At 38.6% G+C, this 13,170-nt stretch overlaps 1 protein-coding gene across 6 annotated transcripts in view; it reads right to left on the bottom strand.

The window, feature by feature from the left end:
- Nucleotides 1-162: 162 nt before the first annotated feature.
- The window catches only part of TET1 (tet methylcytosine dioxygenase 1), a 70,527-nt gene continuing 57,519 nt past the window's right edge, over nucleotides 163-13,170 (bottom strand). For 5 of the 6 annotated variants that reach the window (XM_082054264.1, XM_082054267.1, XM_082054265.1 and 2 more), the window contains one exon: nucleotides 163-10,168. In XM_082054264.1, coding sequence (XP_081910390.1) covers nucleotides 9,024-10,168 — 1,145 coding nt within the window. In that variant the 3' untranslated portion in view covers nucleotides 163-9,023. The remainder of the gene's footprint in view (nucleotides 10,169-13,170) is intronic. The other variant, XM_082054268.1, reaches the window with a different exon arrangement.

The raw sequence follows: 13,170 nt of genomic DNA on the forward strand, positions 1-13,170 counted from the left end.
GTATGGTAAAAGCTCTCCTGGCCTAAATTTTTAGTTTTTATATACACTTCAGCATGACTTTGGTTTGCTTTGTATTGGGAAAACAATTTTCTTTTATTTTTTAAAACATTTTACAAGAAGAAATGCATGAAAAATGCAGGAAAGAAAAATTAGACTACTAAGTGCAAAATAGAAGTATAAAATTTATTTAAAACCACCCACAAAGTTCTGTGTGATCAGGAATGATACAATTTGTAATAGTCTTTTTAAAAACTCATGACAAGATTTAAAATATATTTTTCAATTACAGTATTCATTTAGCCTTATTCAGTTAGGACAATAAAAAAAAGTTTACGTTCTAAACAGATGAGACACACAAGAAAAATAGAATAGAACAGACAATTTCCACAACAACAATTTTTACATGTATGTTTCAATACTAGTATCAACATTTTAATGCATCTTGCTACATAAACATGAAATCATGTACAACAACTGCTTGCACCAAAAAACATAGCTTAATTAGATCTTTCAAGTAACATGCAGTCACAACTCACAAGTCTTCAAGTACTGCTGGTAAGGGTTCCCTTGTCTGCAAACAAGATTTTAAGGTTCAGTTTCTCAGCCGGTGTAACTCCTCACAGCTCCAGCAGCCTCATGAAGCTGTGCTCAGTTACACTAGGAAAGAATCAGGCCCCAAATGGTTTTTTTTTAAGAAAAGAAGTAATTTTTATACTTTCTCCTGTAAATACTGTGACATAATGAAGTGCTTTTTCTTTCTGATTTTTTTCTCCCTGTACATCATCTTTTGTTTGAAAACGTTAATTTTATCTTCCAGGTCTAAATACAGTAGGTTGGTAAGTGGAATAATCCAAAACCACAAGTTCAAAACTGAAAAATAAATATCAAATGCATCCCAAAGAAAGAGAGAGAGAAAAGAAGAAAGAGAGAAGGAAAGAAATTCTGACTTTTATAATGGCAGAGTAATTAATTGTTAAAGATTGAAATGTCTGAGTGTTTCTATTGGTTAGAACTGGGTTTCTGTTACTGGTATTGGGATAACACATTTGTTTTTCTTGCCTACAGTTACTTTTTCATTTTGAGGACAAGAGATTTATGAAGTTCAGACACTGCCTTTTGATTTGCATGGATTAGACTGGCAATCATAAGTTAGTCAAAATCTGTTCTCATTAGGCTCTGCAGTATCCCTGCAGTTCAGAAATTTAAGAATCAATATATTTCCTTATCCTCCAACCTTTTTTTTGAAAGGGAAGTTTGCATTGCATTGCGTTTCATCACTGCAACATAGCAGGGCTGGATGCTCACAGAGTTTGATTGCTGGGTGTCACCGGTCAGGGCAGTCAGAAAACGGTGGCTTTTAGCTTTGTGGCTCCAAACTCAGCCCAGTGTGACACTGCATAATTCTGCACACCCTGCTGGCTCTTCAGTCAGAAGAGCATCAAGTTCAGTAGGTTGTCACAACCCCATTTCATATAGACAAGTAAAAGGGATCAGGTTATGATAAGGAGAAGTAAGTATTTTAAGATAAACTAACAAAGCTTAGAAATAAGATTATTGACTATTCTGTAGGATTTTTGACCCAGCCATTACCAAGGGGTACAAATATTTTACCACATTCTCTTTGTAGACAACATTGGGAAAAGGACAGCCAAGTGAATACTTAAACTCGATGAAAAACAAGCCAGTTTCTTTTCCACCTATATTTCTGAACCAAGAAGAAGCTGCATGTTACTGGCCAGTATGTGCACAGTAGGGATATAATGAAATTGATTTCAGATAACTGTACAAACCAGTCATTTGATAACAGTTTTGATTTATAGTACTGACCTTTTATACCATTATCAGTGTAACAGGATACTCTGAAGGATGCAAGCTGAATCAACATCCATTTAAGGCCCCCTTTATGCTTTTAATGGTATGCAAAGGACAGTAGTATAAATGAGAATCAGGGCCCTCATTCTTATTTTAAGATGACTCCCAAACCCTAGACCCTTTCCCATTACAATATTATAATACAGATTTACATGTAAAATATTGATCAGGTCACAAAACTTTCCACAACAGTATTAAAACGTTCTGTGGCAACAACTGCAATACTGAACATCAAACTAGCAGTTCCCTCGCTCCACTGCAACAGCACTTCTCTGGAATACAGTTGAGCTGTAGTAACTGGTAACTCCAGTTTAACTGCCAAATCTGTGCTCCTTACGAATGCTTTTTGAGGTCCATGCCTGCGTTCTCTGACTTTATCAGGGAAGCTGGTAAGGTGCGCAAAGGGTTGAAAACAACGGTGTTAATCCGTCACAGCAAACAGATTAAGTCACCAAGTTGCCTTCACATTAGATTATTTAGCACCCCAGTCTTGCATTCACTGCAAGTATGCTGTCGGAAGATTCTAGCATTTTAATGTGTGTGTGGAAAAATTACATATCTAATGGTCCAGGAGAAGAAAAGAGAAAAAGATACTGTTGTGGGAAGAATTAAGGATACAGCATCGAGAAGCATCTCATAGTTTTAAAACTGAAGTTTGAAGAATGTGGTTAAACACTGCAAACAATGTTGAGATGATGAACTGGGGACCTAAATTGAAAAAAGGATCCTTAAAGTCTTCATGTCTCAGAAAGAGGAAACCAGTGATGCTGACACCTCTATACACTTTAATAAAAGGCAGTAACTACTTTATTATTTCCTGCTCAAGCTCAATCAATTCCAGAAATAAAAAAAAAATAACTCATTGTTCCACTCTTTTTTTCCAAGCAGTTCTATGTTAGTTAAGGCATTTCACTTACACAATACTTGGGTTGCTCACAAGGACAGTGATCCCCACACAGGGATATGACCAGAAGACGTAAAGAAACACTCTTGCTCTTCAAACTACGCAGGGTCTGCAGCACCTGTCTTAGCCTGGATATGAGCAGAGCTGGTGGAGTCACCAAAAAGAAAAGAGAGCATTCCGCAGAGAGGCGAGCAACAGGAGCAAACACCTGGTACTCTGAGAACAGATGACTTTCCCTTCTTGGGGGTGAATAGTTTGAGTCTTGCAAAGTTTCGGTTTGGCTACTTGCAGGTATAAGAACAAAGTGTAATGATTACGTCAATAAATCTGAACATTACTGGGAAAATTGATCATTTGATTTAAAAAGAAAACACTGATGGTGACATAATTAATTGCTCCTCTTTCTTGGAATTAAAATACTACCCAACTGCAGTATTTCATGCTCCATATGAGAAAACATTAAGCAAAACCAAAAAACAACCCTAGAACTGTCATATAGAATAAAAGATGACTGAAAGAAAACAATTTTGGAAGAGTCACAAGAAGAGTAAATTCTCATGATATTCCTGAGCTGAAGATGGGCTGATTTACACACATGGCAGCAGCAGAGTGTGTGTGGAACCGAGGAGCGGGCTGGCAGCTCTGCAGACAGACAGGAGGAACCCACGAGCAGTTCCAAGCACTGAAAGCATTCAGCAGCAGGTTATAGTGTGACCGGTGGAAACGGCTCACCACAGCCAGAAAGAGACCACAGAGTGAGAAAGGTGGTCGTAGGAAGCAGTACCTGCTAATCAACACTAGTCAAAATTAAGCGTTCTTCAGGGAGACAATACAGCATTATGTAGAATTAAGTCTTCACAATTTAGTTAAGTACATAAATGATAGTATTAAACAAAAAGTTTTGCTCTTCTCAAATAGCCAAAAACGTTTACTAGAAAAGTAATAAACGCAAAAGTAATAAACGCAAAATATATTTTCAACCACTCTTCAGAAGAAGTGAACCGTGTGTATTCTGGTGCCTGATTAGATACAACAATTAGAAATCCTTGGTCTTTAAGAAAACCTACTCTCTCCCTCCTCTTCTTTTTTTTTTTAATTCAAACCAGCATCCAGAGGCAAAGGACAAAGGAAATATCAGTGTCTCCAGAGGAACTGTGGAAAGAGATGAAGTTGCACATGTATCTAGAGCTGGGTGACATGGTGACACATCCTTATGAGTCAGAAGCAGCACTGTGCACAGACACTGCAGTGCAGCACACGGTGCCACAATCGCTATAGCAACTTTCTCCACAGTTGAATTTCACAGAAAATATGTTCCCTCTACACTTCCTGAAGGTCAGATCAACACCTGATAAAATTAAGAAGAAAGCCAGAATTTCCAAAAGGGATTGGACTGTACCTCATCTCTAGTTGTGTTATTTAAAATCAGATCACATACAGCATCTCGGGTCATAGTTGGGCAGAGACCTTTCACACAAGAAATAAAGCACAATTTTATGGCAGATATATCACAAAGTCCCTAATCTGAATTTTGGTGAGAAAGAGTTTGTTCAACACTGCCCAAATGTAATTGCTGGTAACATATACAAAGTGTGGAAGTGAACATGCAGTTTAGTTTTTCACATATCTGAGGGCACAGTTATTTCCCCTTGTTAACCTAGAAATTACAGGATTTCTGTGGAAAAAAAGGAGAAAAAGTATATATATATAAAAAGATTACAAAGCTGAGGACAGCTTAATAAAAGGAGCTTATGTCACACACGAAAAATGCCATGGGAAGTGAAAGGGCAAGACTGACCTTACATTTTCAATCCAAAGCCATGAAGATGCAGCTTGGTTAGCATGCTTCTGTTCTCATCTCTCATTGAACAGCCTATCAGATGAGAAAAATCAAACAAAGCGGCCAAAAGCATTAACCTGCAGGTGTCCGAAATAGCCTGAGTGCCTGAAACTTGGGGTGAAGGTACTGTCTCTCTACAGACTTTGAATCACTTCTCATGCTAAAAACACTGTAACCTCTACGTTTAACCAGAAGTACAACATTTTTACTCCAAATCTCTCTCCATCTGTCCTTGCAAAACCTATTAATTGTAGGGTCGTGAGGGTCTGAGTCCACACAGACTTGGGTCAACTCATACCCATCCAGTTAAATATGAGAATTGCCTGAAAGCTTGATGAATGAGCACAGTGCAGTCAATGGGGCTGCTGCGACGGAAACGGGACCCCAGCTGAACCTGCCCAATTTAGCATAATACTGCAATGATATTACAGAGGTGTTTAAAGAACCCCGAACAGTTGTATGTTACAAATAATCTTGAGTACTAAAGAAGCTGTCGTTTACCCATGCTTAACATAAAATGTTGCTTAAGATACTACAGCTATTTCTAAATCTAACTATAGAGAAGCGCTGTCATAGGTAAGGACTTTTAACAGCAGTTTCTTAATAAAACTTAGCTTAAAAAGTCCTTAAAAAAATCTGAATACAACTGTTAGAGCTAGAAAGTCACAAGTATTTGTAAGTTCTTAAAAAGTTTTTTGAATCTTGTGACTAGAACTTCTAGAAGTATTTTTTTCCTGTTTTCTGTAATACACGAGCGTGTTACAAATCAGTAAGCGCAGAGAAACTGCACCAGTAAAATTCACTGTTGAATTAAACACAACTGCAAGAACTCAAGAGGGACGAGGCTCCTGCAGAGAAGAAAGGGATGAGAGACATTTCTTGTGGGAAGTCAGGGGCCTCCCATGTTGGATCACAAGTTTTTTGCTAATGTACTGTCAAAACGGCTCAAAAGACAACAACCCCCCCACCTGAATCCATTTTCTGTCTTTTCACCAAAAGCTCAGTGCCAGCTGTTAGAAACCAAGTGAAATACGCAGGTCTGACCTAGCCGGCTGCCTTAACTTTAGATCCAGGTCCTGATATGGCGATCCTGGAAGGACTTTGTTAAGGGGTAAGAACAAATTACAAGAAACAAATACTGTTATAAAATGATAACCTTACTCAGACTAACATTAATTGGTGTACAAGACTGATAAATATTCTGAAATGTTACAATAGCTAGCACATAGTTGTAAGAACAGTGAATACTTGCATTTTCTATAGCATAGTACAGCAACAGAAAATCTTAGCTTCTCAAATCACCCCCTGCAGAAATAAAAGGCAGTAACTGCCTTATTTCTGCCCCAGCAGAAATAAAAGCAGGCGGCTCACCTGCCTGCTGGGGACGTGCTGAGAAAGCACCCATGGGATAGACAGCCGAGGAAAGAGCACCGCAAATGAGACTTTATTGTACAGACCAGAGATTTTGCTCATGCAATTTGTCTTAATAAAGCAGCAACAGTGAGTTTAGCACCTATCAGTTAACAGCATCAACTATGACGTTATGATTTCCTTTTCTCTGTTAAAAATCACTATTTCAAAAAGGCAGACCTGCACTGACTTGTGCAGTGACTTGCCAGGGGCTGTGTGTGGGGAATCCTTTCAGTTGCTCACTTCTTTGAGGGAAGCTGCTGGTTTTTCATGGGAACGCTTTAATCTTGAAGTTTCCAATCATACATAAGTTAAAGATGGGTATTTATAGGGGAAGATTCAAGTAAAAATGATCCACTTTAATGATCTGAACATTTTAAAAGGTAAAGAGATGGCTCTGCAATTTACTGATCTTGCGTAGAAAAACTGTTCTTGACATGACAGCGCCGATTTTTTTTCAATTTGCATTGATACAAACTAAAGCTATCAGCACCATCAGTGAAACCAATAAACTAATCTCTTCTGTAGATGATTGGTCGTGGTCTCAGACAAGGGTTTTCAAATAGCAAATACATGAATGGAACAGCTAGAGAACATACAGTACTACTTACTGTTTGGACAGCTGGACTTCTTACTAATCTTCAGCTCACCAAAAATATACAAGTTTTAAAATGGAAATCTAAGGCACACAAAATACCATAATGATCTGATGTATACTGTATATTACATAGTCAAGAAGCATAAAACTGCTGGTACAAAATGATGGCATAATATTGTTTTATTATTTACAATCCCTTCATATCCTCTATTTGAACTAATATTAAGCTTTGAACTAAAATTTGCAGCATACCCGGTTTTTACAAATTTTACTTAAAATAGGTAAGATACAAAGAACGGGTTCAGTTCGGCCATCCTCTGCCATCGACGGTTTTGTTAGTGTCAACAAGAACCTGTAGAATTGAGCCCAGGGTTGTTACATAGTGATTGCTACTTCTATGTGTGTGTACGTCTACACAGGAGAAGTGTCACATTGATCTACAGCCGCGTTTAAGTATTTGTAGCACCAAGGTCCTAACTGGCACTATGTGTTAAAAATACCATTTTCGTACTTTTCGTACCAAAACTGTAAATCTAGCGTTTACAGTTCAACTTTTCAAGGAAAAAGCACCTTGTCTAGGTTTTAAATAAAGCAGATCTAGATAGTTCATATTCCTCTGTTACAGCACCACTACATGATAATATTATCAAGTATATTATTAGTGTATTTTCACACTGGAAAACTCCGACCTTGCTGTACCTACAAGGTTCCCCAGGCGGGGACTCGGAGGCAGAATTAGGGAACAGCTTCGTCTCTGGGCCTGATCCTGCAGCTCTCGGTGACGAGAGGAGTCCTGGCGCCAGTGGGTCTTGTGGAAGAACTTGCAGGATGAGGTCGGTCCTTACCTAACATTGCCATTTGGTACTTGGTTTAAATAAATAAGTTTAAAAAAAGAAATACAAAGGAGAGGAGAATCAGAAAGAAGAGTGGGATGCTACAGTATTTAAAAGCAGTGGAGTGTCTGTTTTTCCTCTGGTTTAGCAAATATTCATTTCATGATATGTCACTTTTTCAACAGAATGGAGAACATAAATTTCCTATGTTTGGAAGGAAGAATACAACCCTTTCTACATGAAATGTATAAATTGCTTAAAAAATTTACAAAACATTTTTGTAAAAAAACTGAACTTAGAAAGCTGGTGAATATCACAGATGGGTTATTCCTAATGAAAAATTTGCAGTTAAATTTTAGAAATTTCATAGTTTTTTAACACTTCCTTTGTATTTTCCCAATTTTTTTTTTTTTTTCTTTCCAGAATAGAATAAGGCAACTCTAGGGGGTATTTTTTTATCCCAAAACAATCCTACCCCTGAGGCATTAGGAACATTTGGTTGTCGTGTTAACTTATAATGCTTGAAACGAACGAGACTTATGCACTTATTGCTCAAAGAAATCATAACAAATGCTGCCTTTAAAAAAAAAAATAATATTCATAAGTCCCAACAGCAACACACTTATTGACAAGACATCTCCTAATTTCATGTTTGTACACTCTCTTGAAAATAAAAAAATGTTTCTGTATTTCATAACTGTCATTTATATGCGACATAAAATCTTGGATGAAAAAGGGCAAGTCTAAAAACAATCACATATGCTATTAGCCTAGATACTGCAGCTGTAACAAAATGGAACTCTACACAGCAAGAATAAAATGATTTCTTCTGTAGAGTATGCACAAACCTTAGACAATATGATCCTTATACTATACTATTTCAAGTTAATTTTAAAAATAGAAAGTGCTTTTAAAATATATATTTACAGCTTAAAAACAACTTCCAGCCATCATTACCAATAACTTCATTTCATACATAATGACAAATCTAGAGAAAAAAATTAATTGGTTTTCTAAAAGATTTATCTGCAATTTGGGCTTTATAGCAATGGTTGGAAGTTGTTAAAGCAATGGCACCATGAAGTAATAATTCAGCTTATTTATTTTTAACTGTTGGATGTGGTTAAGCACCAAGAGCTGTGTAGAGCTATTATTGTGTAACTTGATTTAACATCATAAAATGTGAACCTGTTAAAATTCCTATAAATGATTTTTGTAGTAAACAGACTTGATTTAAAGCACCAAAATATAAATTCCTAAAGGTAATAAACTGAATGATTCAATCAAGGTTAATAACCTAAACAAAATCTTTTTTTAGAATGTATTAAAACTATACAGCTTTTTTTCTTTTTTCTTTTTTTTTTTTTTTGCTTAAAATGTGCTTGAGCACCACCAAATGTTAAAAGTCACAGTTTAAGAAGAAATCCCCCCCTTTTTTTTTTTTTACCTCAGCCTCAAAATGGTTGAGATGAGCAAATAGTAAACGACACGAGACTTGTTCTTTAACAGCACCTTAAAGAAACACTGTGTAACACTGCACCAAGAGGAGGCGGTTGGTACTCCAGCCTATGCCCAGTGGTTGTATGGCCCCGCGACACGTGTAAGGGCATACGAAGACACCGTTATTATGTTATCCTTCGTTACTGTTAATGCTCTGCGTGATGGGATTTGGTTGAACTCATTGTCTTCATAAAAAATATCTCTGTTGTCACTTGTTTGCTTTGTTTTCCTGCTACTGGAGTTTAGTTCAGTATTCTCCGTTCCTAATCTTTCTGCTTCTTTTTCCTTTTCTTTTGCCCTCTCAGCCATCTTCGCTTCCCACATGGCTAAACCATGTTTTGGCTCATTTAAATTTTTGTGTTGGTAGAAAACTAAAGAAATTCTTGTGGGATGATTGCGGTTGGGTTTTTTAATTGGTGTGGTAGCGTGGAGTTCACGTCTTGCACATTCAATTAAGATAGAACCATGAGAAGGTGCCACAGCAACCCCGCCAATGTCATCATCCAAAAAATTGTGCTCGCTGTCTGACCACAGTTCCTCAGCTTTTTCTTCGGCGTCTGTCGGTTGCCCCAGTGCGCTGTTTTGCTTTTCGTCGCCACAATCAAAATCGCATACCTGTTCTCGATGGGAGCCGCCGCCCTTTTCCATCGGGCACCCCTGGGAACAGTCGGCCTTGCTTCCGACCGCATCCTTGGCCGGAGAGCTCAGCGGTCCCAACAGATCACCAGAGCTGATCATCTGTGAAGAAGGAGAGTTGTCCAACTGCAGCTGACAGTTCTGTTTGTCTGGCTGATGTTCAAGTATCGTGGGCAGGGGGTCTTTGTGGGCTGGGGGGCCTGGAGCAGTGACCTCGGGAAGAAGGTGGGGCGCACCATTCATCTTCTCGTCCAGCAAAATTCCAGTATAATCTTTGACCGACACATCAAAGTTCTTACAATTAACATAAGGTGTCACGTGAGGTTGCTTACTACTGCATTCAAAATACCCGTAGGGAACTGAAAAATCTTGTTGAATATTAGTCACTGCTGTTATCCCAGGCTTATGTGCTAAAGATGAATAAGGATGTAAACTATCCACCTTAAAAGGGGAGGAAGCCGTATACTGTTTTAACAAGGAACAATTTTTAGTAGTGTTTGAAGTATGTTTCATGGCATAGAGGTGATCAGAAGTCTCTGTTTTTATTCCAGGTTTTAAAGCATCTGTTTTGTTCCCTAAGAAAAATATACACAAAGTGTAAGTACTTTCATCAGTTAATAAAATACAACTTTTGTAATATTTTCATACTTGCTTTCTAATATGAAGATATACATGATGACTACAGGTTTTAAAAAATCGCTATTTTTATCTTTTTAGGAATATCTCTGTGACCATAAGTACATACATAATAACCCTGCTGAAGTAGCAACTTAACCTTTTCCAGTCTGACAGCTGCTACATAAAATAGAAAGGTATTTCACAGAGCGATGAATAAAATAAACAAATACAATGAAATAACCCCTCAGTCCAAATTGCCCCGGCCCAGCTGTCCCCAAGCGCTCCGCAGCAGCTGCGTGCTGCCGCAGCACTGCCCAGGCTGGCAGGGAGCACTGCCTACAGGTTTTGACAGAAATGATGGAATTTAGTCTGTCTGAAATTAAGCCTGTGAAACAATAAAAATTCTCGGCTGCCTTAGTCACACATGATGACTGAAGCAAAAAGTGCATTTTTAGATCTTGTCCAGTAATGAAGTTACTGAATTACAGTGATTTGTGTATTAGCAAGTAACCACTCAGAAATTTTCTTTAAAAATAGTATCTAGTATCTGGCAACACACACTCCTGGCAAATCCATTCTTACACAAAGCTGCATCATGCAATCTGGCCATTTTCCATCTCATTGCCACACTTCAATTATTTCCGATCTTTGTGGAGCCAGCGTTGTTTGGTTTCTGTCAGCTCCCTCCTCAGTTCCTAGTCCTGGCACCCTGCTGCCACCTTGTTTGTGGAACAGTCTCCTCAAATGACTTGTTCTCCTCATGGACAAGTTCAATCCAGAGTCCACTGGAGTAACTGGAAAGAATTCCAGCAACTTCGAGGGTTTGCGTCATGTCCTGAACTTGCTTTACTTTACATGCGCTTTGCTGGCAACCAGCACTCCACAGAGAGGCCTCCCATGGTGTCATAAAAGACCATCTCTGTCAGTGTTTCTTCATTTCATAAACACACAGAATGCTTAATTGCTTTACCAAATATAGAACTACTCTTTATTCTGTCTTAAACAGAGATGGATTAAAAACCATTCTTTCAATAGGAATGCAAAAAGGCAAAGTGGGGTAAATTATGGACACAGCTGTTAGTTGCGGAGGGACATAAGGAAACCACATCAACTCCTTAAAAACCTTTTCTATGAAATCAAACTCAAAAGCCTTTCAGCCAATAAAAACACCTTCCTCCAAAGGCTCTGAGACATGCTGCGCTTCCAGCGTCTCTGTTCAGAGTCCCACATGCTCTGCAGATCAGCGGCTGGGGCAGCTGCAGCAGGAGCTGCTGGCTGATGGACGGCTTCGCTGTGGCCAGCACACAACTGTCTACGTTGGTGGTTCATCTCCTGGTCTATCCAATGCAGGCCAAGAAGAGTTGCCAGTATTTATGGAGAGAAAAATAACCTCTCTGTCTGTAAAGTTTATTTGTCCAGAATAATGTGGTTAAATGACAGGACCATACAAGGAAGAGTGTGAAGCCTCTACTTTTAATACATATTTAACAATAATTGACGATTTTGAAGGCTCTCAATATTAGCACAAATGTAAAAAATATCAGTTGCACTGCTACGCTGCAAAGAGGTGTGTGACATGTGCACCCTATTTAATACACCGCATTTCTGCAAGGGACTTGGCACAGATGAGATTCAAACCAAGTATTTGCATCTCCACACTCTACTAAGCCAAAATCTGTGCCATGATCTATGACCTGTCTGTCTTCAGCACTCGGAAAATCCCCCTCACTGCCAGCTCTGCTGCCAGGTAAAGACAGTTTCCTGTCATCCCTTCTTCATTTCCAGGACTCCATGCAGTGGAAGATGCGCAGGTTACAGGAGTCTCAAGCTTTGCAGCTGGGGGATCGTGCAACAGCTCTGAAGGGCAGGTCAGGTCTCTTTCAGAACATACAACATCTACATAATGGACAATACAGCACAGCGGTCTCGTGACTCCTTCCTCATCCTCTCAGGCTGCTCTGAGGAGCCACAGCCTCACACGGCCAAAAACATGACTGGTGGTACATACCAGTTCTCTCACTGCACATTCTCCATACTCTTTTTAATATTTAAAAAGCAAAACCAATATTCTAAACTCTTGTCTTCATCAGTAAATAGAATGCTATACATTACATACACGATGTATCAATAGCTTTTCCTTTACAGTTGAAACACAGCTAGCTATTATTTTGTTCTTCTGTTAGGAGAAAATGTAATAGCAGTATCTGACTTGCTTAACATACCTTTAGCAGGACTTTATTCACTGCTTACCTACAACTGTAGTCATTTTTTTTTCTTCCCCTAGTAAGTTTTTCTATCTTTTTAAAATCTATTTTTCAAACCTTTGTCTTTTGGTTTATGTTCAAATGGTGTCATCAGAATTGAATGCCACTATTAACCATGGAGGGATCCTGATTTAAATTAAATAATATTTTTTTTCCTCCAGTTCACCATCAGGAGCGACTACTGGATAGTCTAGTTTCAACTCCTCTGTGTCACAAGCCTTTTGATTTTGTTTGCATATGGAACTTAAGAATCTCAGCTAGTCTAAAATTTTCCATTCCTCAGGACTAAAATGACACCTGCCGCTGACTCAGAAATGCTTCGAGTTGTTTCTCTCCCATGCAGCACAACACCTTGACCTTCGCAAACCTGAACGTTCTCGGCCGCTGCTGCCCGGTGGGTGAAGCCTCTTCCACATTGTTCCCGTGGCCAAGCACAGCGATCTGTGCCACCAGTACATGTGGGGATTAGTAGTGACATCTATTCTGGGGGATTCTACTGGCAAAACTCTAATGACAAAACCTGCCCTTTTATGAGAGAAACTAAATATTTCTATTGACATTCTTACTTTTCCATCTGTGAACAACTTCCTCACTCATAAAAGTATTTCTTCCTCACTCTGGGACTTATTTTTATCAGCAGGCCTTTTAAATTACTTTACCAAAATGCTTCAGACAAATGACATAAGTTGGCTTGT

The sequence above is a fragment of the Streptopelia decaocto genome, assembly GCF_964273445.1.
Source record: "Streptopelia decaocto genome assembly, chromosome: 5".
Classification (NCBI taxonomy): Eukaryota; Metazoa; Chordata; class Aves; order Columbiformes; family Columbidae; genus Streptopelia; species Streptopelia decaocto.